The 24,477-nt window shown below is 44.1% G+C and overlaps 1 protein-coding gene across 3 annotated transcripts; it reads left to right on the top strand.

Annotated features, from left to right (window-relative positions):
* Nucleotides 1–9,174: 9,174 nt before the first annotated feature.
* On the top strand, nucleotides 9,175–23,774 carry IL20RB (interleukin 20 receptor subunit beta). 3 transcript variants are annotated; one of them, XM_068206655.1, is made up of 7 exons: nucleotides 9,175–9,655; nucleotides 14,480–14,606; nucleotides 15,605–15,795; nucleotides 19,219–19,343; nucleotides 22,100–22,250; nucleotides 22,752–22,897; nucleotides 23,417–23,774. In XM_068206655.1, exons 1-7 carry the CDS (start codon nucleotides 9,598–9,600, stop codon nucleotides 23,540–23,542), a joined length of 924 nt encoding a protein of 307 aa, XP_068062756.1. In that variant the 5' UTR covers nucleotides 9,175–9,597; the 3' UTR covers nucleotides 23,543–23,774. The 3 variants fall into 3 exon arrangements, with proteins under 3 accessions (XP_068062756.1, XP_068062758.1, XP_068062759.1); XM_068206657.1 differs by having other exon boundaries at nucleotides 9,579–9,704; XM_068206658.1 differs by lacking the exon at nucleotides 9,175–9,655 and adding an exon at nucleotides 10,649–10,794.
* The last annotated feature ends 703 nt before the right edge of the window (nucleotides 23,775–24,477 follow it).

The raw sequence follows: 24,477 nt of genomic DNA, 5'->3' as shown, positions 1-24,477 counted from the left end.
GAAATGGGAAATATGGTCATTCTTACCTGATTTGCTAGAATTAAGGGGCTTGCCTTTAAGTACATCTTTTAAACTGCCTAGAATACAATTTTGAATGCCAGAGGGATTATTCTTGCTGATCACAGCTATTTTATGTGACTTATTTCATTTCCACTCTTCAGTTTAATTCCTGAAACCATCTTCAACACAATCACAATTTGCTTCTTTAAAATTCTTATCTCCTCATCCTTAGTCCCAATGAGAGCTAAGCAGAAGTGTTTCTTGAGTTCATTTCCATATATACTTGCCAATATCTGACCTTCAGGCCAGACACAGAATTTTGACAATAAAGAATGGTCTCTCCTATAGCACCCAAACATAGGAATATTCAGATATCCGTGTGCACCCTCCTGCATCTGCTCTGAGGATTCAGCATGGATGGTCCTACATGGCTTTGGAGTCTTAAAATTTAAGTATTTGAATTACTCTATAAAATAGCAATCTTCCACTGGGACCATGGGTTGTTTACATTGTTTTTAATCTTGAAAGGTGTCCTGGTTTTAGTTTCTGAAAATCAGAGGAGCAACCCTGTGTTTATGGGTACGTTTTGCATTTACAGAGGCTTCCAAGTGCTCTGGAACTGCAGACAATAAACAGCTGTGAATCAAAAATCAGCTTTGGTGATCTCACAATGATCTCTTCAGCCCCAGGCTGCAATATCAGGTGGGAGAAGTTTTCCCTAGACTGACCACTGCAACTCCACTGAGCTTGGCTGTGTTTGAAAAGAGCCAGAGCACGTAATTCATGCTTTAGAAAATGACACTGAATAGATGAACTTCAGCAAAACAAATAAATATGCACTTCCTATCTTAGCATCCTTAGAAATAAGCAGGTTGAAAAAAAGACATGATTAAGAAAAGAAACATGATTTATAGCAAGAATTGTCCCTTAGCAGAATGCTTACACTATTTTCTGAACTCCAGGAGGTTTTTAATACAGCAATTTGGCTCCTTCACCTGTACAAATATTTCAAAGCATGCTTACTTCTTTCCTGTTAACTCAATTTTTCTTCAAATCTTTCTAGATCTCATTTCTTTTAACTTACACTTTCCCCACATTTCCATACTTCTGGAAAATCTAACACAGAATTCATGAAAAGCAACTGCTATACACACAGCAAAACATGCATAAACATCTCACCCCTCAGAAAGAAAATATATTCTTTGATAATTGGAATTTTGTTGTGTCTTTTCAGTGTGATTTGGTATCTCGGGCCAGTTTGAAACATTTAAATATTCATCCATACTTTTTTCAAATATGGAATTACTAATCCTCACTAGAACAAACATTAGGTTTTTTCCCAAAATTAAGGCTCCCAGATTATCTTTTTGCACTGAATTGTGGGATGTACCTCCTAGAGATTCCCATAATACAGTCTATCAATTAAAGATGATTTCTTTTGTTTCTCTTACTTATACTGATTCTGGGGGGGAAAAAATCAAAAAAACCAAGAACAAAATCCCAAACCCAAACAATCCAGCACTTTTCTCAGTTACACTAGGCTTGCTAGATTTATGATTCAAGAAAACATACCAGAAATCAAGTGGTTTTGAGGAAAAAAAGGCTTTTTTTTGGTTTAATTTCATGGAGAGGTTTAACAAAGTGCCTGTTTCTCTAAAATGAATGGTTTTTCTGGATGAGCTGGGGATGGGTCTCACACAGATGTAACAGAAATGCATTCAGCAGTGTATGGAAGCTGCATTACAACTTCCAAAGGTTTTGTCTTCGAAACCAAATGATCCTTGACAAAATAAGGTGCCTACAGTCATATTGTAGAGCAACAGTGACATTCAGTGGTGACCAAAGAAATTCCTAAATTTTGTTGTTCCTTTAATGTCTCGATGACCCTGGGAGCATTTAGCAGATGTTGTCACTTCATTGAAATTCACACTTAATCTTCCCTTCCTTCTCTCCCCATTCTATTGTATATTGTAATGCAGTGTTTGTAAAGGGGTAAAAAGCTCTCTTTCTATAATAAATCAACACAGATATTTTAAAAACAAAACTTCTTTGAGGATCTTCCTTGAAAATCAACTCTTTTGCATATCATGATAAAACATTTAATAATCAGAGAAATTTTTGAGAACCAGACTGAAGCAGTGCACTTCACAAATCAGATTGCAAGGATTAGATTTCCCTCATTTCCATTATTTACCTTAATTTTTCACTTGTTATATCAGCATTCTGGCACTGAGCTTGGATCATTCAGTTGTGGTTTTGCTTTGACCCCTAAGCAAGAAGGCCTTGCTCCTTCAAAGTCCATTTTCCTATTTCATAGCAAGTCCCTTTTGTGATGCAGGTGTAAATCACATCTGCAGAGCTCTGCACACTGAGCTGGAGGATGAGCAGGGCTGGAGCTCTGCAGGGCTGGAGCTCTGCATGGCTGGAGCTCTGCTGGCTGCCCTGCTCTGGCACCACGGGCAGGTCCCCTCCTGACCTCAGGAACACAAACATCATTTCTCCTGCAGCAAAATCCAAAGCCATGGTCAGCCCCTCAGCAGAGTGAGCAGCCAGCCCTAACAACCCCTACGAGGGTGCAAGTTGAGTTATTCTGGTTTAAAACAGTTCCAGTCTGACGTAGGTTTTAGAAAAACTTCAGCGAGTGCCAAGAGTAGAAATGGTTGACACTGAGTGTGTGCAGCCAAAGGTTTCAATGCCACAAGGATATTTTGGGACCTGCATACCCTGCCTCCCATTTCCTGGGCAGTCCAGCCTCTCTGAGTTCAGCATCCCCAACCTTGCCCTCCCCCATAAATACTTGTGGGTGATTCCCATGTGTTGTGAGGTGTCAGTACCCCTCACTGCTCGTACAGAAGCAGCTTCTGGGAAGGTAAATTGAGCCTTGCATGTGAAATCAGGCCTTTGAGTGTGGTGGAGAAACAGCAGGACAAAGGCCTACCAACGGAATCCTGACTCGAGCTGACAGAAGCCATGAGAAAGCTGACAGCTCTTCGTGAGAACAGAGTTCTGCAGCAGAGAAAAACAACTTGTTTTCCCTGAGAAAGAGCTCCAAGACTGTGGAAAACAACCTGCTTTCCCCAAAAAAGAACTCCAGGACTGTGGAAAACAACCTGCTTTCCCCGAGAAAGAACTCTAGGACTGTGGAAAACAACCTGCTTTCCCCAAAAAAGAACTCCAGGACTGTGGAAAACAACCTGCTTTCCCCAAAAAAGAACTCTAGGACTGTGGAAAACAACCTGCTTTCCCTTAGAAAGAACTCTAGGACTGTGGAAAACAACCTGCTTTCCCTTAGAAAGAACTCTAGGACTGTGGAAAACAACCTGCTTTCCCCAAAAAAGAACTCCAGGACTGTGGAAAACAGCCTGCTTTTCCTGAGAAAGAACTCTAGGACTGTGGAAAACAACCTGCTTTCCCTGAGAAAGAACTCTAGGACTGTGGAAAACAACCTGCTTTCCCCAAAAAAGAACTCCAGGACTGTGGAAAACAACCTGCTTTCCCCAAAAAAGAACTCCAGGACTGTGGAAAACAACCTGCTTTCCCTTAGAAAGAACTCTAGGACTGTGGAAAACAACCTGCTTTCCCCGAAAAAGAACTCTAGGACTGTGGAAAACAACCTGCTTTCCCCAAAAAAGAACTCTAGGACTGTGGAAAACAACCTGCTTTCCCCAAAAAAGAACTCCAGGACTGTGGAAAACAACCTGCTTTCCCCAAAAAAGAACTCCAGGACTGTGGAAAACAACCTGCTTTCCCTGAGAAAAAGCTCTAAGACTGTGGAAAACAACCTGCTTTCCCTGAGAAAGAACTCTAGGACTGTGGAAAACAACCTGCTTTCCCCGAAAAAGAACTCCAGGACTGTGGAAAACAACCTGCTTTCCCTGAGAAAAAGCTCTAAGACTGTGGAAAACAACCTGCTTTCCCCGAAAAAGAACTCCAGGGCTGTGATAAACACGAGCCACCTGGATAAACTGTTTTTACACTGTTAGATAGAAAAATGAAAACAATCTCTCACAAGCAACTTTTCCTGCACGTACACACCAGAGGTTTGAGTGACCAATCAATACAGAATAACAACTTGTTAATAACCAATTGAGGATAGACAGGGGATGTTCTTTAAAAGCCCTATAAAAAGAGATGAGCGAAATAAACCAGGATCGATCCTTTTCTTTTTACACCGTAAAGTGTATCCTGCATCCTTCTTTATCGAGCACCACAGTGACATTTGAGCTCCTTTGGGATTTTAAGAATGAGATAAATGAGTGATTTTTCTGGGTTTTTCCACTCTGATTTCAGTGGTTCCATCTATAATAAGAAAGGAGAACAGATTTGGCAATGATCAGATGAACATAAAAGGGCTTTTGGCACTGTTTTCAAACAGAATTATTTAGCTTAGCCCATTGACAAGGTCTACATATCTACTGATGTGTAAACTTCAGAGTCCACCCAGTGTTCTGTGCTGGATCTCTAGTTCTCATAGAGAAAATCAAGCATTCAGGTAATGTCATTTCCAGCCCAGCAGCAGCAACGCTTGTACTCATCATCTCCATATTACAGGCTGCCATTCAGTGGAAGCAGCAAATTAATATCTACAGGGTTGGAAGCATTGAAAGAATGGAGATTAGAGACTTGAGGGAGAGTTGGATGGGTAAAACAGGTCATTTTGCTATTTGTCTAACCATGGGAAAAGGGACATGACTGCACCTTCCTGAGTCCACTTATTCAACGGAGCATGTAATTCCTTGGTACCCAAAAAGCAAATATTTGCAGTTAGTGTCTCAGTTTGGAGAAAGCTCCAGGATACCTTTCTGCCCAAACCTATAAACTGTGAAAACACAGCACTGCAGCTTTTCCAGCCATGTACTTCAGTTAACATTCAAAACTCCTGAATTTAAAGTGCTGGTTCAGGGGTCCATTGTCTGTCCCAACCAAACTTTTTCCTTTAAAGAGTTTTAAAAAAGCTTTCTAGAGATACAGCAACGAGTTACTTCCAGGTAGCACTATAATTCTCTTCAAAGAAAACAGCACTGTTTTATTTTACTACTTCACCCTCTGGTGATTTATTTTCTTGTGCCAGCTTGTCTCCAGCTCGTAGTGGCACTGAAGTCCAGGGCAGGGCCCCCTGGGGTGGCCAGGTCATCTCCCAGCAGCAGGAACCTCACAGCTCATTTATGCTGAGCCATCAATTCCCTGAACTCTGCATTGCCCAAATGCCCAGTGGCAGATCTGAATCACTCCACTCCCAAGCAGCTCAGCCAAATTAACCCTTCAGCTGCTTCCCAGCAGCACTGCAATGTCTTCAGAAAGAGACTGGTTTGGAAGTGTGAGTACATATTTTCCAAGGAAAGAAAGGTGTGGTTTTTGAATTTATGAAAGAATAAAAAATAATACTTGATTAAGCAAAGGTCTCCAGAGTCTCAGACATGCAGGAGCAGCACAACCAAAAATCCCCACATTTTCTCCTTCTTTCCATCATTTCCCCTCTTCCTTTCATTTCTTCCTTCCTTTACTTTCTACCCCCTCTCTTCCCTTTCCTCCTTTCGGTCCTTCCTCTCCATTCCCTTCTCCCTCCATCCCTACCTCTGTTCCTTCCTGCATCACTTCCAACCTCCCTTTTCTTTCTCCTCTTCATCTTTGGGACAGACTGAGAGGCCCTGAACACTTCCCAAGCCTGGGAATGTTTTCCTTCCATGGTAGAAGGATGTTCTCTGAAACACCTTTCCAAGTCATCTTTTATCTTCTTGCTCTTCATTATCCCAACCTCCTGTTACTTTTACTCAAAATCTGTACAGGGAACCAAAAGGTGGCTGTTGTGGTGAGTGACTTTGTTATTGTTGGGAAATGAGAGCAGTTCCCAGACCTGTTTCCAATCCTGGGAATGGCAGCCCCATGCTGCCTCCCAAAATATGCTTTTCCCTTCCCTCCACTCCCACACAATGGTTTTGCAATGGAGATAAATCCTTAAGCAAGGGTTCTGCACTAACAGCAAGGTCATGGGGAAGCCTCCAGCAGACAGAACTTCTACACATACTGGTCAGGTTTGCAAGGCTCCAGGTCTTCTCCTAACCAGAGGGGATTTCTCCCTCAGTGACTTCATCCTGATAAAATATTTCTTGATATTTTTCACATTTATTTAGGTTCTTCCAAAGATTGGAATCTTAAGCATATCACAATACACATATAAATAAATCACTTATTAAAATGTTTAAATATCCACCAGGATATCTATGTACAACAGAGGATGTCATAGGGAGTTATATAAAACCCTGCCCGGTTGCTACTCAAATAACGGAAATCTTTCCTTTTTGTCACCTGTGTCTTATTTTCCTCTGTTCCTTCAATCCACTTTCCTTGGAAATAACCTCACGTGATCAACCCACACTGAATTAGGAATGGATTCCACAGCAATTCCATCCTGGCTTACTGCTGCAACTAACTACTGGCCTGAAAAACTTGAAATGCAAGGCAAGAACTGCAAAGCAATGTTAACCAGACAGATGTTTATCTTTAGAAATACATGTTTAGTATCTTTTATCTTTAAAAACACCTGCTGAATAATATTAAAATATTTCACAGAGACATAATTGGAACCATAATTGATAAGGAAAAGTTATAAAAATGTTGTTTCAGCAATTTCAAAAAGACCTATAATATTGGTACAGTTCTGAAAGTAAAACAGTGCAGCTGAAAGAATTCATTTTATCTCTATAAAACCATGTCTCTTCATACAGCACTTCAGGGGGAAATGTCAGAAGGTGTTTTGCCACTTTTATTGCTGCTGTGATCTAGATAATCACCTCTATCCCAAGCCTGCTGTTTTGCACCTCTCAGCCCTGTGTGTGCACTACCTTCAGCTTCCACCTTGAGTTTTCTGCACACACACCACATTTGCTAGCTGTAATTAAGGCAGGGAATATAATACAGTATTATCACAGCTTTCATTTTGGAACCTTGCTGATAACCCAGGGCAGCTGCAGTCCTCATTGTTATGTCAGATCCACTGTCCCTCTCATCATTGATTAATTAGGAAATGGGCCTGCATTCATCTTCCCCACCCTTGAAAATGAAAGGTCTGACTTGCTCACGGACAGGGAGAAATCTTTGGAAAGCAAAACTTCTAGCTGTGGACTTGATCCCAGTAAATTTCATGCAAACTGTGTGAAAACTCTCTTCTGTGCATCTGTTTGAGTAATAAACTGGATGGTGTGAGGCACAATTCTGACACATCATACAGGCTTTGAGATTCTTCTCAGCTTATGCCTGAATATTTAATCAAAATTCCTCCACATGTTTATGGCACTCCAAGAACCACCTAGTGCAGAATCAGATATGCCACACAGTTCTAACAGAACTATAGTTCAAACTTCAGAGCTGCCTTATTTATATTTTCTTGGTACAACAAGAGAACAAATTGGTGGTTTTTCCCACTGACAAGTAAATTTTGCCTTTCTTCTGCAAATCTTTCTTTTGCTTCCAGCAAAAAGCACATTGTCCTATGGCTAATACTGTTAAACACATCCATGTTTTCCTCTTGCACCTCATGATTTTCCCAACAATAACAAAGTCACTCACCACAACAGCCACCTTTTGGTTCTCTGTACAGATTTTGGGTAAAAGTAACAGGAGGTTGGGATAATGAAGAGCAAGAAGATAAATGACTTGAAAGGTGTTTCAGAGAACATCCTTCTACCACGGAAGGAAAACATTCCCAGGCTTGGGAAGTGTTCAGGACCTCTCAGTCTGTCCCAAAGATGAAGAGGAGAAAGAAAAGGGAGGTTGGAAGTGATGCAGGAAGGAACAGAGGTAGGGATGGAGGGAGAAGGGAATGGAGAGGAAGGACCGAAAGGAGGAAAGGGAAGAGAGGGGTAGAAAGCAAAGGAAGGAAGAAATTAAAGGAAGAGGGGAAATGATGGAAAGAAGGAGAAAATGTGGGGATTTTTGGTTGTGCTGCTCCTGCATGTCTGAGACTCTGGAGACCTTTGTTTAATCAAGAATTATTTTTTATTCTTTCATAAATTCAAAAACCACACCTTTCTTTCCTTGGAAAATATGTACTAAGCAAGCCTTGACACTTCCTTTTTGTTCACCACTTAGAACAGAAATCATGTATTTGCTATTAAAAGGTCTTAGAAAGTAGACAAGCTTTTTAAGAACTAAAAGCCTCTTCTAAGGTGGCAAGTGGTGAGGAGGAGGAAGTTTAGAAGGGAGGTTTCTAATATTTGCTTTCATCAGAGCTAAAAGCATTTGGTACGATTTGGTGGGATTGGCCTTTGCTTACATTTTCTGTACAGTCAGACTTTCATTTCATTTAAATGACCTTTTGCAGAACATGAGGAGCTTCCCCCTAAACTTTGCCTTTCCCTTGGCCTCTGAAGGACCCAGCCTGGAGCACAAAGGGAGCTGCTGCTGCTGCTGCTGCAGCCCCTGGGCTGGTTTGGGTTCTCAGGTCTCAGAGCTGCATCCAGATGAAAATCCTGCTTTCACTCCAAGTGAGGTGGAAAGCAGCAGACTCTGGAAGATGGAAAATCCACAGGATAGCTGTGCCTGCACCAAATCAGACCTGGAAACACAATTTCCTGCTCAGCACTCGGCCAGCAGAGCCACCAAAAGAGTGCTATTGGAGATAAGCTGGAGGACACAGGTCTCTTCCATCAGCCCAGAGGTGCCAGTCCTTTGTGCAAGGACATAAGACATGCCATAGGAATGTGAGGAAACCTTCCTGGTGCTTGGAAGCATCAGGATTTATCTAGTTTGGGGCTGAATGTGGGAAATGGATTTGTAGAGGAATCTCAAAGCCTGACAGAAGGGCCACACAGTGAGCATCTGTATGCAAACCTTGAGATAAGAAATGCTGACTTAAAAAATGCCATGGAATAGTACAGATACTGTTGACAGAGAAATGGAACTAGAAACAAGTTTTAGAGGATGGCCTTGCAAAAAAACTGGATACTTTAGAGATATAAAGCTATGAAAGATGCATTGTAGTGGGACCCACGAGGGGTAATTTCAGATAATTGGCTTTAAGGCATTTATAGCATGGTGTGGCAAAAGCTGATAAGCCAAGAAACACTTATAATGTATTGTAATTAGGAAATGGTTGGCTTCTGATTGTGATGGCGTGAATTACAACACCTGTATTGGCTCAGCCTTCTCATGAGACTGAAAATGGAATGAAAGTTTTGAAAACGCCTCTCAGTTGCTCCATCTCTGGGTCATAAAAGAGCTTAATCCAACAGCTGAGCAGAGGAGTGAGCACTTACAGCTGCATGGAAAAACCCTGCACATCCTCTTTCCTCCTTACCAGCCTCTTCTGAAGCCAGGTAATCTCTCAGGGAGTGAGGCAGAGTTACCCCATCCAGCAGAGAGCTGCACAGACCTGCACAGAGCTGCTGGCAGCAATTACCTGGCACTCCCTGCAGCTGCACCCTCCCAGACAATCTTTGTGCCTCTTTGGCACTCTGCAGGCAGGCAGAAGGAGTTTCACACTGCCCTGCAGTCTCCACTCGCTGCCCACCATGGCTGGCTCAGAAAAGGCTCCCTGGCTGCCAGGGGAAACTCCTCAGGTGTGGAACAGGCTGTGAACTTGGGCAAAACCTGAGCAAAATGCCACCAGAGCTCATCTGCCTCTTCCTCTGCACTCTGAGCACTCCAAATCTCTCAGGTAAATGACTGAAAGATCTTCACTGACCTGATCAGGAGACAGAGGGGCTGTGAGTAACAAAGTCTTTTGTCCTTTTGTTCAAGATGCCTCGGCAGCACTTAAATCAAATGAGTACAAGGTCAGGTGATCTTGAATCTTAATTCTTTTTTCTAAAATAAATATCAGAATAAGCAAATGAAAAAGGTAAATTCTGTTCTGCAGATCATTTCTGAACTCTAAAGGGAAATTTCTGTTTGAAGGAATGTAAGTAATGCTGTACCTGTCTCTGCTCTTTTGCTGTTCTGTGAGAAGCTGAGCTCTCAAGTCTTCTTTCAATGCCGATCACTCTGGGCACAGGGATGCTCTGCCTGTGGAGTGGGTGCAGGGCCAGAGAGGAAGGATATAAAGTGCTAATTAATAGCTCAAATCATTTCCCTGAGAGTCTCCTTTACCCTGGAAGGAGGCTGTGCAACTGGTAATCTGCTTCTCCAAGTAAATGCTACACACCAGACCCATCTCAGAGGAGCTTGGTCCCAAATCTCCTGACTGCATTCCAGTGCTTGCAATCTCAGTCCTCTACAAAGCAAACATGGCTTGTCGGTCTGTTTGGGTTTTCCCTGGTCCAGGTTTCCTAAATGTGCCATTTTAGGTTGTGGCAACAATATTCTGGTTGTCTTATGTTCCTTTTTTTTTTTTCCTCTGCCTCAGAAAAAAATCATTTCACAGATGCCTCACTATTTATAGTTCTTAGATGCTCAGACAGAATCCGGTGACAGCATCAAGTGGTTTCTGCTGGGAAAGTTTATTCTGTGCAATAGGGAGGATTATGACAACTGTGTTTTAAAAGATGACAGAGTTGGGCAATGGTTCTTTAAAGGAATGTGGGGTTGTTTTTACTGTATTTTTGCCTAAGGCTTGGCTACCTGAGTGCTGTTTCCAGGCAGGAGCACTGCTGCCTGTGGGGGTGGTGACTGCCAGCCTCACACTGTGACAGAGTAGGAGGGGAAGGTGGGATAACTTACACTCTGTCTGCCATTCTCTTGGCCTCGACCTGAAGTACAAAAATTCATGTCCCAGTCTCCTTTCTGAGCAGAGAACATTTATTTGGTCGAATGTTGATACCCTAAGCTGCCCCTGTGGCTGTGCAGAACAGACACCAGGTCAGAAGACAGCCTGTTCCTGTCTAGCCCAGGAGTCTGGGCTTTGATTCTGGGTGCTGGGGACACAAAAAGCCAAGGGGGATGTAACAGGGTCTTGCCTTTTCCTGTGAGTTTGGATAATCAGCAGATGAGGGAGGGATGGCCCCAGAGCCTGCAGGTTGGAGTTCTAGCCAAAGAGATTTTAGCATAATTTATCATCCTTGTGTAAATTGCTATTTCTAGGACTTAGAGATGTATGGCTTTCATTTTTAACACTTAGCTAACAAAGAAATGCCCTCCTCTTCTCAGGATGTTATTTTCTTGTTACCAGTGTTGAGAATTCAGAATTCCCTTGTCAGGTTCCCCTTGACTGAAATTTCCTTAAATGGAGAGTCAGATCATGCTCCAAGACACAAAAAGCTGGTGTCATCATTGTCCTCCAGACTAGCAAAAGAAGGTTAAACAATACAGTGGCTGGAAGTTAAAAAGCTAATGCTTATTACCACAACAGGAAGGATTTCTCAGCCCTATATATAAAATTCTAAGGGATATGCCAGGTAAAGCAGTCCTGAACACTGCAGCACCAAGTCTGAGATTGCTGTTTCTTCTTGTGTTTGTTGAACCCCTGAAAGGAAATCATATTACAAATAAAGGGGTAATTGTATTAATATTTTTACACTGTTCACATACACTTAGCAGGAAGTAGTGGTGATTGTAGTGATGAAGTAACAGCAAGTAATGAGGAAATCTTATATTGCTCTATACTCACAGAGCAACAAGGATATTAAGGTATATCCTAGAGGAATGGAACTTTATCAAGGTTTATTTAAGGTATTTTATACTGAAAAGTAAGACAAACACATGTACTAGCCTTGACTATGTTTTTTTTTTTTTTAATTGTAATTCTCTAACGCAAAGAGAATAAAAATACTAAATTAAAAGGGCCATCAGCATTCTAAATGGAAATGTACTCTTTGTGTAACAAATTAAATACAATATACTGCTGAGAGGATAGGAGACAAAAATGCTATTTACAGAGAAAATATCTTTTCTTTGGCATGACTGGAGACATTAGGGTGAGAGTCAATACCCTGGCTTGAATGAGTGTAGTTTGGCTTTTCCTATGAGGCTGCTGGTGGATCCAAAACCAGATGGAAATGTGGCAGCCCTGGGCTCTCAGCCCTCTGGGTCCTGTGCTCTCTGTCCAGTTGTCTCCTGCACTTTATATGGTTATTTTTTCCTTTTCCTTCAAAATGAACAAACCAGAGCTGATGGATTATTTCAGCATTCAAACCAAACACTTCACTGTTTGCACTCAGTGCTGTTTATATAACCTAGAATTGTCTTTCCTCCCACTGTTAAATTTGTATTTGTTACAATTGCTTTGTGGGCTGTTGCAACAGATGGGTGGGAGAAACCATGAATATAATTTGCTTGGCTATGACACAGGATTATGTCTAGATCAAAAGTACTCTGGAAAAGCATGAACTCACCTCCAAATTGTAACTTTCAGCATATAATGCCAAACAGAAACTTAAACCAGTGAACCGCTTTTATAGAGGCACATACATTGCCATTAGGTACAGAGTTTTTCCCAGTGAAAGCAGGAAAGAATCCTAATTCTGTGTGAACTTTTGTGGTTCAGCTGAAGTGAGGTGGCAGTCACTGTGCCAGTAGAAGACTTACTGGTTTTGACAAGAAAAAAGTGCTCTAAGCCAAGCATAGCCAGGAAATGAAGACTGGCCTCACCAGACAGGAAATAACCCTTGGGCCATTACAAGACTCATAGTCCAATTCAGAACTCTCTGCTTTTAAAATAGGTTTCTAGACAGTTTAATAATATAGGGTTTAGTACTATTGAATGCCAAAAAAATTTATATCAAAAATGCCTTAAAGTCAAGACTTGAAAAAATAGGAAAACCTTCAGTGCAGTTCACCCCTGCTCAGACCTGGAGCTCCATTGGGTCTGTGAGTCCTGGGGAGAACCAATGTTTGTCATGGAAATGAAATCTGGTATGGAATCCACACCCTCAAGTATGCCAAATCCCAAAATCAACATGGGAACCAAGCACAAGGAAAAGTAGCAAGAAGTCTGAATGTTGAGAAGCATAGAGAGCACAAGAGACCAAATGGGAGGTTATGCTTTTCCAACCTAGTTCATCCTGTGATTCTGTGATTCTGCTGCAGTGTGAAGATCACTAAAAGCTTTGCTTTTTTCATTTTTTAAAGACTGAAAGTGCCTTGCCTACAGTGCTCTGAGTGTATGGAGCCTCAGCCTACCAGAACTGCTGATGTGGAAGAGAGTGACCCTTCCGTTGTCTAAAGGATGGGGAAGAAAATTTCTCATCCCAGAGAAACCTGAATTTTATTTCAAAGAGCAGCTGAGCATTGTGTCAACACACCTGTATGACTTGTGCCAAAGAATCATAAGAGAGTTGGCATAATGGTTTCCCATATCATTAGTGATTTTATAAAGATATGATACTGGAAATTAGACAGCTCTTGTTCCAATGCTTTAAAAACATTGCTCATGGACTTGTCAGCCTGGTTTTGATCCTGGGTAGAACAACTGGCAATTTACTGGTTAACTTTATAAACATAGCTCAGAAGAAAACCCTTTTTAGTGGCAGTTAAAGACTATTGGATGACAAACCTAGTTAAGTGAAATAAATGTAATAAAAAAATAATCTCTAAGTAACACATTGTGATAGCACGGTTACCTTGCTCTGGGGAGAGTGTTCACCAGTGGGTTGATAGGAACCAGTCCATCCATTCCTCTTTCCCGGTGGTTCTTTGGGAACCATTCCCTGCTGAGCAGAGTGGATTTTCCTGGGTCTGGAAAGTAGCAGAAGATAAGTCTGATAAATTCCCACAGTGTAGTGCAGGAGGTGTCCATGGGGAATCGTGCCTCCTGTGCTCCAAACATTGCCAAGGATCTTACATCAAGATACCCCAGGGTAAAATCAACCACCATCCATAGTCATGCTGTGAAAACTTCAGAGGAAAGTAATAATTCCAGTTATAGAGCATGGAATAAGCTTCTTCTATTAATAAACTTTGATCACAGCATGCAGGCCCCTCCATTGTCAGAACCCTGCAATGTTGAAGGAGCTGTCCCAGAGCTGTGGGATCTTCCACAGCAGCAAATCGAGCCTGGAAAGGAGCAGCACATTTGGAACCACGGCCTCCTTGGAACAGTTCATGGAGTGCAAGAGAGCCAAGTCTGTTACTCGGCCCCATTAAACCCAACTGGAGGGCTTAGCCTTTTCCTCCCACCACAAAAACTGTGGGGGGAAAGCTCTGCTGAGGTCACTGTTAGACTGCAGCTCTCAGTCTGGGATGGGCAGCATTCACCAGCTTCAGCTAGGCAAGAAATTTTCTGTCCTAAACCAGAACTGATCCAATTAAGAATTCATCCATCTTTGGAAGTTATTCACTACTTCATGAGGGAGCAATCCTCACTCACACAGAGGTTTTGGTCAAACTGTTTTAGTGATACAATGAAAAACTGAAATAAGGCAAAGGAACACTTTTAGCCGAGCTGCTCCAGCCTTTCTTCTTCTCTGTAAAATACTTCAAACACTGAAGTGACTGTAGTGAAATATAGCATGTGCATCTCTGATGCAGAACACTGTTTTGCACTGTTCTTCTAAGCTTTTTTTTCCCCCGGTAAATTTTTTTTTTTTCCTTTTGCTGGGAATTTTAGGAGGAGAAGCTTTGTTGCCAGCACCTCAGAGTATCTCCATTCTTTCAACCAACATGAAACACTTCTTAACTTGGAGTCCTGTGATCGTCCAGGGAGCAACTGTGAGATACTCAGTTGAGTTTCAAGGGTAACTACTCTTTTTTTTTAATTTTATTATTTTTGCTTTTTGAACATTGTTTATCTCAACTTTAGGTTCTAAATTTCTGGGTGTCCTGATCATATTCACAAGCCTAAGAAAAGTTTGAGTATTTAGCACTGTTGATGAGAAAAGGGGGGAAAATTCCTTTTGTTCCAATTCTGGGACAGTTTGCAGGTTAATAGATACCAGAGTAATCCAAGATGTGCATCAATTCCATATAAGAAATCTGCCTCTATACAAGAATTCAAAAATTAAGAAGATTTGCAACATTTTATTTAGAAGAGGAAGGAGAAATCATTGAGCTTTATTTCTTGTAAACATTTTAAACATCTGACACACACCACAGGAGGTTTCTGATACATCTTGAGCTCTGACTTTTATTACAGTATGGCTTTGGGATTGGGGATGATCAAGTCAAATGAGTGGGCAGGGCTTGATGCATCAACACGGCAGTTGGCTGTGCCCACCTCCCACAACATTTGGCTCACGAGCTCAGGGGGATTTTCTCCAGATAAGATCTAAACCACACCCACACTGCTTCCAAACACCTGTGGTGTTCCTGCCCCAGTGCATCCCAGTGCAGGCTGTACCTGGAGAGAACCCACCAACAGCCTTAGCTGCACAGATAGAGCTCCTGTCAGACTGCTGCCGGTCTGCTGACACTGTTGAGCCAGGGACAGGCAAAATGACTCACACGATTTCAGAAGGCAAAATGAGCGTTTATTCAAAGGCACTTCTCTCTTTTATAGAGAACATTGTGAACATGAATTCCATTGCTCCTAAAGTAAAAACATTTCACCTGATTGGCACTCTGGACTTAGGTCAGTGTGGTAGAACATATCTATAAACAATATGAACGGAAAGCAAGAAAATAGATTGTTTACTTCCTCTCTGACTTTTTCCCAGGCTTAGCCTGGCAGAAATCTTTCTCTTTTTCTCTCTGACTGAACTGAGAATATCCACAGTCTGCTTCCTCTGCTCCTCAGGGAATACGAACGGGAATACGCCAACGGGAGCTGGATCCCCATCTCGGAGTGCTCCCTCACCACAGCCACCGTGTGCAACCTCACAGAGGACATCTCAGCCACCGTGGCCTACAAGCTGCGTGTCAGGGCAGAGCTTGGTGCCACGAGGTCACAGTGGGGCACCACGAAAGGCTTCTTCAACCGTGCCATGAGTGCGTCCTGCTCTTAAATTACATCTCCTGGGCCGAGTTCTCAGAGCTGGGTGTTGGGGTGTGCTCAGGTGCCTGTTTGTGCCCAGTGCATGGCATGCAGAGCCTCAGGCGGAAAGGGACCTGGGGGTGCTGGTCGACAGCCGGTTGAATATGAGCCTGCAATGTGCCTTGGTGGCCAAGAAGGCCAACGGCATCCTGGCCTGCATTAGGAATTGTGTGACCAGCAGGAGTATGGAAGGTCATTCTTCCCCTGTACTCGGCGCTGGTGAAACTGCATCTCGAGTGCTGTGTCAAGTTCTGGGCCCCTCAGTTTGGGAAGGACATTGCGATGCTTGAGCACGTCCAGAGGAGGGCAACAAGGCTGGTGAGGGGCTGGGAACACAAACCCTGTGAGGAACGTTTGAAGGAGCTGGGGTTGTTTAGCCTGGAGGAGACTTAGAGGTGACCTTATTGCTCTCCACAACTTCCTGAAGGGAGGCTGTAGACAGGGGGGGGTCACTCTCTTCCACCGGGCAGCACTGACAGAACAAGAGGACACAGTCTCAAGCTATGTCAGGGAAGGTACAGGTTGGATATTAGGAAAAAAAAATTTCACCAAAAGAATAATAAAGTACTGGAATTGTCTTCACAGGGAGGTGTTAGAATCACCATCTCTGGATGTGTTTAAAAAAGACTGGACATGGCACTTGGTGCTACAGTCTAATTGAGGTGTTAGGGCATAGGTTGGACTTGATGATCTTAGAGGACTCTTCCAACCTCATTATTCTGTGATTCTGTGATTCAGATAGGCACAGAGCACACCCTGCTTCTCAGCAGCTCTCATCCTGGGTTGGGGGGTTTCCCTTCTCAGACAATGTTCTTGGGCATGAGTTCATCCTGAGGCAGAGCCAAATTCATCTGGGCTTGAATTTCAAGGATTTCAAAGACAAGCAAGATGACTGCAGGAATTTCCTTTTGCAGGCTGGTCATTCTTACCCTTAAATTTAAAGGTTTCTGATCAACTAGGCTTGCAGTCATTTAATCCAAGCCATGTAGTCACCTCTAAGAGGTCCAGAACCTCATCCTAAGGGAGATTTTACTCTGGAAAACAGCCCTGTCCTGCTCTATGTGCCTTGTACTGTCCTGAAAATCCCACTCCATGGCTCCCTCTTCCCATGGTGTCTTCCTCAGAAGAGGAGAGAAAACTGGAACCCACAGCATTAATTTCATCCTAGCAATGCAGGGTGTTTTCTCCACATCCTTCCAAGTCCTGCAAAGCCTGAGGCCCAGCTCAACCCAAGGATTAAAATGAGCATCCTGTTTCCAGGATTTCTCTGGAATCATTTCCTCTGTTCTCAGCCATGCAGTCAACAAAAACTGTGGTGGGAAAGCTCTGCTGAGGTCACTGTTAGACTGCAGCTCTCAGTCTGGGATGGGCAGCATTCACCAGCTTCAGCCAGGCAAGAAATTGTTTAAACCAGAACGGACCCAATATTAAGAATTCATCCATCTTTGGAAGTTATTCACTACTTCATGAGGGAGCAATCCTCACTCACACAGAGGCCTTGGTGAAAGCAGCACCATCAGAAGTGCCACCTAAGCAGGTGACTGTATCTCTTTGTGTGGGAGCTTAGTCTAGAGAAGGCTTTGGATAAAAAAATCTTTCCCTTTTCCAGCAGCTGTGGAGGCACAGATAGAGCCACAGACCACAATGTCAGGCAGAGACAGGGGAAGGACATCCGTGAGACTGACAGGTACAAAAGCAGCAGCTTCTCATGGTTCAGTGAAGGATTTGGAAGCTTGGTCCTGTGTCTTAGGGACCCCAAAACAGCCTTCTGACTAAGCTGTGACAGTTCAGAGGCCACAGCTTGCATTGGGATTCAGTGTGAATGTGACAGATGTTTAAAAAGAAAAGTCACTGCAAGTACTTATGCATTTTTCCTGCTTTGCTGTCACACCTCTTAGGAAGCCTGGCCCTGAGTCTGAGAGGACCTAAGGGATTCAGAGCCAGGCCACAGGGTCTGTACGGGGCTCACAGGCAGTCAGGGCAGCAGCACAGCCCACGGCTCCTCCAGCCTGCACAGCCCCAGGGCCAAAGCCACAGGGGTAGCAGCACATCGAGTAGGATAACACATGGAAAACACTTGGAAAGGATCTTCCTAAAGCAAACAACTTAGTCAGTCTTCCTTCATTTTTCAACATTCAGAGTTAGTTGGCATCCAGTGTGCCAGCACAGAGCTAGATAGAAATGCTCCTGTTTTTTGGCATCTTGCAATGTCCCTTTGTTAATACATAAGCACAATATTTGCTTTTAACACCAAAGGATAACAGGTGTGTTTGTTGTTTTTTTTTTTTTAATTTTGAGATGTGGTGCTAAGGAGATTTTCACTTTTTTTTTTTCCAGCTTTTCATGTAAAAGCACAAAGTAGATTTCCAGGCCTCCCATTTGTGGCACACTCATCATGTACGTGCTTGGATTTTATGTTTTCATATTGCTCAGTATTAGTGGCAATTTACTGGATGTAAGAGCAAATTCTATTAAGAACATCTCTTCTATAATGCACCATGCATCACTCTCCTTCCTTTCTTGAAAGCAAAGAAGTTGAAATGTGTTTCAGCTACAGCAGAGTGGTAAAAAATGGCATAGATAAATGTGAATAATGGCACAGATAAATAGTGCAAACATGATCTCTGTACTGCCTTGAACTTCCCAGTTCATAAATGTACAGTGCACAGTTTCATCTATGCTCGATTGACTCTCATTATTTCACTCATATTCCTCCTGCAGAATCCCACACAAAACCAAGCTTTGAATATATAAGTAAGCAGGAAGCGTATTGCCTAAAGATTTACTTGCATACATTTGCAAAACCTGAAGTCACAGCAGATCATCAGCCCAAGTCTGCCTAAAACCATGCAGATACTAAAAGAAAATCAGGATTCATGTGAATTATCCTAAGGCTCATAAGGTTTTTTCCTTCACCTTTGAATAACTGCCAAATTTCCCAGGAAAAGCAGTGGTTTTTCAGCTCCTGTTCTGTGTGGCAGTGCTGAGCTCGTGCCCAGGAGCACAAGAGCTGACCTGAGCTGGTGTCCCAGCTCCCGTGGCCCAGCTGGTTCTGCTGCAGTTGTTCTTGTGGAACCCTCAGGCCAGGCAGCTCCTCCACTGCTGGAGGAGAAAATTCAAAGCCTTTCAAGTTCTGTGCAGCTCAGCTGTTGCCAAATTCCCATTCGCAATACCAGTCATGGTCCTTCTGCTGAAAGTCTGCTCCTGTATTTGGACACACAGGGAGGAAGAGCTGAGAGGCTTCTGCCCCGCTGGAGCTGTTCTTGCAGGCTGATGTTATTCCACTGGTGATGGCAGCCTCTCTTCCCCCCCTGTCTGGGCAGAAGGGGGATTTCAGGGCTGTCTCTGGGTGGTAATGGCGGTCTCTGTGTTGGCAGCTTCCCTGACCCCTCCCCTGCTGAGGGCCGCGGCAGACGGGCACCATTTGCTGGTGGAGCTGGCAGACATGGGACCCTCCTTCCAGTTCCGGGTGCTCTACTGGAGGAAGGGCCAGGAGAGCGGGGTGAGTTTTACCCTCAGGTTGTGGGCAAGACCTGAGAGTGCCCTGAGGGATGCACACAAAGCCTGTTTGCCAGTTCCAGCTCCTGCTGTGGGGCTGAAGGACCTGCTTGGAGTGGGTTTGTGCCACCTCACCCTGCACACACCAGGGGGCTGATGTGGGTTCCTCATGGAGAAGCTTATCTCTTTCCACATTTCTTTCTCTGGGAAAAGGAATCCCCTCACACACCTCAACTACAGCTAGAAACCAGAAGTCAGGAAGCAAAGGTGTTAGTGCTGACTTTTCCGTCTGAACTTCATCTGGTTTATTCAAAATGTGATTAAGGTGTCACACTGAGGAGCTGACAAACTTTTCTCAGTTTTCTGAGCCAGAAATTGCAGCATTAGTAGTCCTTAATGGATTTTTATTCCATTAATTTATCTGTTCTGGCTTTCAATCTGTGTCAACTTCTAGCTTGTACAGCTTCATGCAGTGAGCAATTCTGCAGATTAACACTTGTGCACTCTCAACCTCGATTTTGGGATGAGAGAGAGAACAATTATTCCCCATTCACTTTCCCTACCACTCTATTAGTTTCATATTCTTATCTTTTTCCATGCCAAGGACTCCCAGACGACTCAGCTGTTCCCTGTGGAAGCCCTCACAGCTATTTTTGTCTTTACCAGGGTGTGCAGGGAGAAACCTGCAGAGTCCAAGGTGCAGGAATGCTCTGTGATAGCACCATAAAACAAAACAAGTCTTCCCACTCCCTTGTCTCTCCAGCAGTTGTTAATGTCACTACCACAGAGCTGCCAGTCCCATAAAACCTGAACCCTAGGTTCCTGTTTCTGATGGAGGACGCTGTGAAAATGTAGGAGAAAAATTCTCATGAGCCTAATTCCACGTTTATTAGGGTTGAATTGCATTTGTTGCTTTATTACCAGATCCTCCTGCTGATCTTCACAGTTGTCTATCATCTTTGCTATTGTGAAATGGGTTTTTAGTACCACTAGCAGGTATCAGTTTTCATTTTTTTTCCTGATCACCTCTGCTAATACATGAGTCCCCCCCACCACTTCCTGCCACTCTCAATTGGCAATTTACTTATACTTATGCCTCTTTAGCCTATAAGGAGGCATCAGGAGCAGGACTGCCCATTGTGAGATCCAGCTAAATGAGATCAACCTTGTCCATGGGCTTTCTGACACCATAAAAACAATCAATAGGTTTCTATCCGGTTGTGTTTTATTAATAAAATATTAAATCTTCTTCAGCATGTGATCTTAATGACCCCAACATTAATTCCAAATTTCAGAATGCTTTCTACCAACTGGACTGTTGCAAACATTAGTTTTTCTAGTCAATACAAGTCCTGTGCTGGGACACTTATTATTTTTTTAAATTATTTTTACATTTGACATGTCTCATTTGATGTTTTTGCAAGAGATCACCCCAGGTAGTCATAGATCTGATTTTGTCCTTGAAATCTTTTCAAACTAATGGCCCTCCATATCATGTTTCTGTGGAGAATGCTATTTTGATGGTGGGAAGGACTTGCCCTGCCAGGAGAGCCCTCCTGGCTTGTTGGAGTTTTCCATATGTGTGGAGCTGGAGGCTGATCAGGCCTTCTGTGAGAACAGGTTTGCATCTGCAGCACAGCAAGAGGAGCAGTTGGGGAGCTGTTAGCCATCCTCTCATGGCTGGGGACACTGCAAACAGCGAATTCATTTTGCTAGCAATGAATGCAGACCTATTTATGGCAATAAAGTAATGTGCTGCTGGTCACACGCTGTTTCAGCTCTGCTGGAGTGTGTTGTACTTGCACACACCAAACTCACAGACCCCTCACTAGCCCAGTCCATCCCCTCTCTGAGCTGGCACAGCTCTCACACCCCTGTCACAGCATGGTGATGGTTTTGGCATCCATCACACCCGGAAAAAGCTCAGATCAGTCGAGGCCTCAGACATCCCCTCCTAGCAGGGTACCAGGCTCTGGTCTAGGGTTGTGGCCCAGCGTCATCATTATGACTCTGGCTCACAGCTCCTTCCTTCCTTCCATCCCTTCCCGAGGTGGGTGGGCTCCTTCTGCTCCCCACTGTGCTTTATGATGGCTGCTTTCATCCTGCTTTTGTCCTGCTCACACAGGCCTCAGACATCCCCTGCTGCTCCCTCCTTTCCTCGCTGGACAAGCATCATGGTGATGCCAGATCATTTTTTCATTTTCCCTTTTCTATATCTCTGTATCCTTTACACATATTTTTGGAGCTCTGTAGCCTATTATTGCATTCCTAGCTGGTTTTCCCAGTACATTTCCTTGCCCTGATACACAGAAAGACAAAACCTATTCCAAAGCCTCCATCCTACCCTGGCTCTCCCTGGGAACCAAGGCCAAAACCCAGCTCTTGGAGACACATTTTCACCACCAAACTTCAGTTCCATCTGAGAGGGGGGATTTAGAAGGGGCATGAACTGGGGGGAGGGGGGCAGGAGTTGCATCAGCACTCGTGCTCCTCATTAGTGCTTTTTTCAATGATGCTAATTTACTAAACTTACAGGTCTGTGTTCAGCCTGTGGGGGGTGGGCTTTTGTGGGCGTTTTCCATACCTGCCCCTGGAGGCCTCCAATAAAGATCAACCTTTGTATTACCTCCTGTACTGATATTACCTCAGGAGTGTGTGTTGTTTCATTGCCAGGTTCTTTCAGGCACCAACAGTAGGGCTGCTCTCTGATGTTGGATCCTTGCCTGTGCCCTGATGCTTTCTGTTGTGGGCCCGTGGCAGGTGCAGCAGAAGGTGGTGAAGGAGGTGAGCTCCGTGGTTCACCTGGACACCATGGAGGCAGGAGCTGAGTACTGTGTGAAGGCTCAGACACACGTCGAGGCCATCAACAGGAGCAGCAGCTTCAGCCCCACACAGTGTGTGAGGGCACAGGGTAAGAGCCAGCCCTCCCTCCTGCCCCCCTGCTGTGGCCATGCCCAAAGCATGTGGGAAATTAATTTGTAGAGAATTCTTAAAGTTAGCTTCTGAAATAGTTGGCTTCTGATTGTAATAGCTTGAATTTTAACATCTATCTTGTCTCACCCTTCACATAAAACTAAAAATAGAATAAAAGTTTTGAAGCACCTCTCAGTTACCCCATTTCTAATTAAAAAAAAAAAAAAACAAAAAAAACAAAACAAAAAAAAACCCCTTAATCCAACAAATGCTCTACCTTTTGTTTCCACCCCGAACCTCCTGCCTTGTTTGCAGATGTGCTGTTTGTTCCCTGGGAGAGGTAAAACAGGAAGGCTCATGAGTGCAGCCCCCCACCCTGGCACTGGAGTTTGTCCCCAGGGTGGGTGGAAGAGCAGCCACACAGGGCTCAGGCTGGCTGCAGGCAGCGCCTGCTCCCTGCAGTGTCTCTGAGAAGTTTTGCTGCTTCTGTCATTTCCAGGTGACACATCCCTGTGGCTGATTACTGCCCTCGTCTCCTCTGCTGCCTTTGCTGTGGCAGCTTTGACCCTGCCTTTCCTTACCTGGAAAATAAGTAAAGTCTTCCAGTATTGCTGCTGCCCCGCTGCTGTCCTGCCAGACACACTGGTAACATTTTTTTACTGTGCTTTGCTGGTTTTTAGCATGCTGGGTATTCACAGGAGCATGGGGCAGGCAGAAAAGGCAGATTGCCAGGAAGCCTTGCCCATCCCAGTGTGAGGAGCTGAGCTGCAAGGATCCAGCAGCCCTGAACTGCCTTTGGCCCCAAGCCCTGGCCAGGGAAGATGCTCCTGGTGTTTCTGGGGAAATGGCTTGGGAGGCAGGGACTGACCCTGCCTGAGCAGCTGCTCCCTGAACCAAACAGCTGTGCCACTGTCAATGCTGCTCCACGTCCCCTGCTACCCCTCTGAGCTTCTCAGCAGCTTGCTAAGGAGAAATCAGTCAAAAGCTCCTCGGGAATATGTTAAAATGTCCAGTCCAAGTGAGAATGCAGGTTAGCAGCTTCTGTGGCTGTGGGTTCTCTGGCAGCTGTGGCAGGAAGGATGAGAGGAACACCTTGTGGGGAAAAGGACAAGCAGCCTAACTGAGCAGCCTGAGGGTGTTTGAGGGAGTGCATTTGTTTTCCAGAAGGAATCAGAGCCCCCCACCCAGCTGATCCTGCGGGGCAGTGAAGAAGCTGAGCAATGTGACCTGATGGTGGTTGTGGTGCCCTCAGAAGAAGTTCTCCAGCTATGGATTCAAAAAGCACTTTAGAGCAGCCTAGAAGACAAACAGCCCCTTTGTAGAATCTTCATCCATCTACATCAAAAGCAAGTAAAGGTGGCAGCTGCCAGTTCCTGTCCTTGCCCTTCATATCCTTACCCGGGAGCAGACATGGGGTGACCCAGGCTCCCTTTTTCAGCCACACTGCAGCTCCCAAGGCAGAGCTGACCAGAGCAACACATGGAGAGCCCAGTCCCTTAGCTCCAAATCATTTCAGCCTCGGTGTTTTACCTCAGGATTGTGGCGGACCCCCACCGCAGGGAATAACGTGCATTGACTCTACATTTGCAGAAGGCTGAACAAAAGCTTTATTAAGCTATACTATATTACACTAGACTAAAAACTACACTAAAGAAAAACCTGTGACCCTTACAGACAATCCAGACACAGCGTGGCTCCAATTGGTCAAATGAAACCAAAGCACCCTCACCAGAGTCCAATTAAGAAATCCTTCTTCAGCAAACAATCTCCATAACACATCCCACGTGTGCCAAACAACAGATGCAGCAAATGAAGATAGGCATTGTTTTTCTTCTTTCTCTGAGTTTTCTCACAGCCTTCCCCAGGATTTTCCTGGGAAAGCTGTGTCTCTCTGTTCAAAGGATATGTGAATACCACACCTCAGTAAGAGCTTCTTACATGGCTAAACCAGCTGGAATGGCCAGGGGAAAAATGCAGACCCTGAAGTGAGGTCATGTTCTCTGAAAAGGGCATGAGGAGATGTAGCATCCTAACCCACCAAAACTTGCAGACAACACCGTGAGGGATGCCTGGCTTTCACCAGTGCTTTGGAAGGAGTGATGTGGGAAACAGCCAGATTTCAGAAGTGCTTGGAGGGAGCTCTGCAAGACCAGCAGTATCACTGACAATGTACAGCTCCAGTATCACCTAGTCAGGGTGTCAAAAATGCAAAAGCAGTGTATACA

This window comes from Anomalospiza imberbis, chromosome 16 (assembly GCF_031753505.1).
Source record: "Anomalospiza imberbis isolate Cuckoo-Finch-1a 21T00152 chromosome 16, ASM3175350v1, whole genome shotgun sequence".
Lineage (NCBI taxonomy): Eukaryota > Metazoa > Chordata > Aves > Passeriformes > Viduidae > Anomalospiza > Anomalospiza imberbis.
The sequence above is the reverse complement of the archived record's forward strand: the minus strand, read 5'-3'. Positions and strand labels throughout refer to the sequence as shown.

Excerpts from the sequence above, each read along its gene's own strand:
- IL20RB (XM_068206655.1), top strand. The coding sequence starts at position 9,598 with ATGCCACCAGAGCTCATCTGCCTCTTCCTCTGCACTCTGAGCACTCCA. Across the intron at positions 15,796-19,218 it reads CTTCTTCAACCGTGCCATGA|CTTCCCTGACCCCTCCCCTG; the intron begins GTGCGTCCTGCT and ends CTGTGTTGGCAG. Across the intron at positions 22,251-22,751 it reads ACAGTGTGTGAGGGCACAGG|GTGACACATCCCTGTGGCTG; the intron begins GTAAGAGCCAGC and ends TGTCATTTCCAG.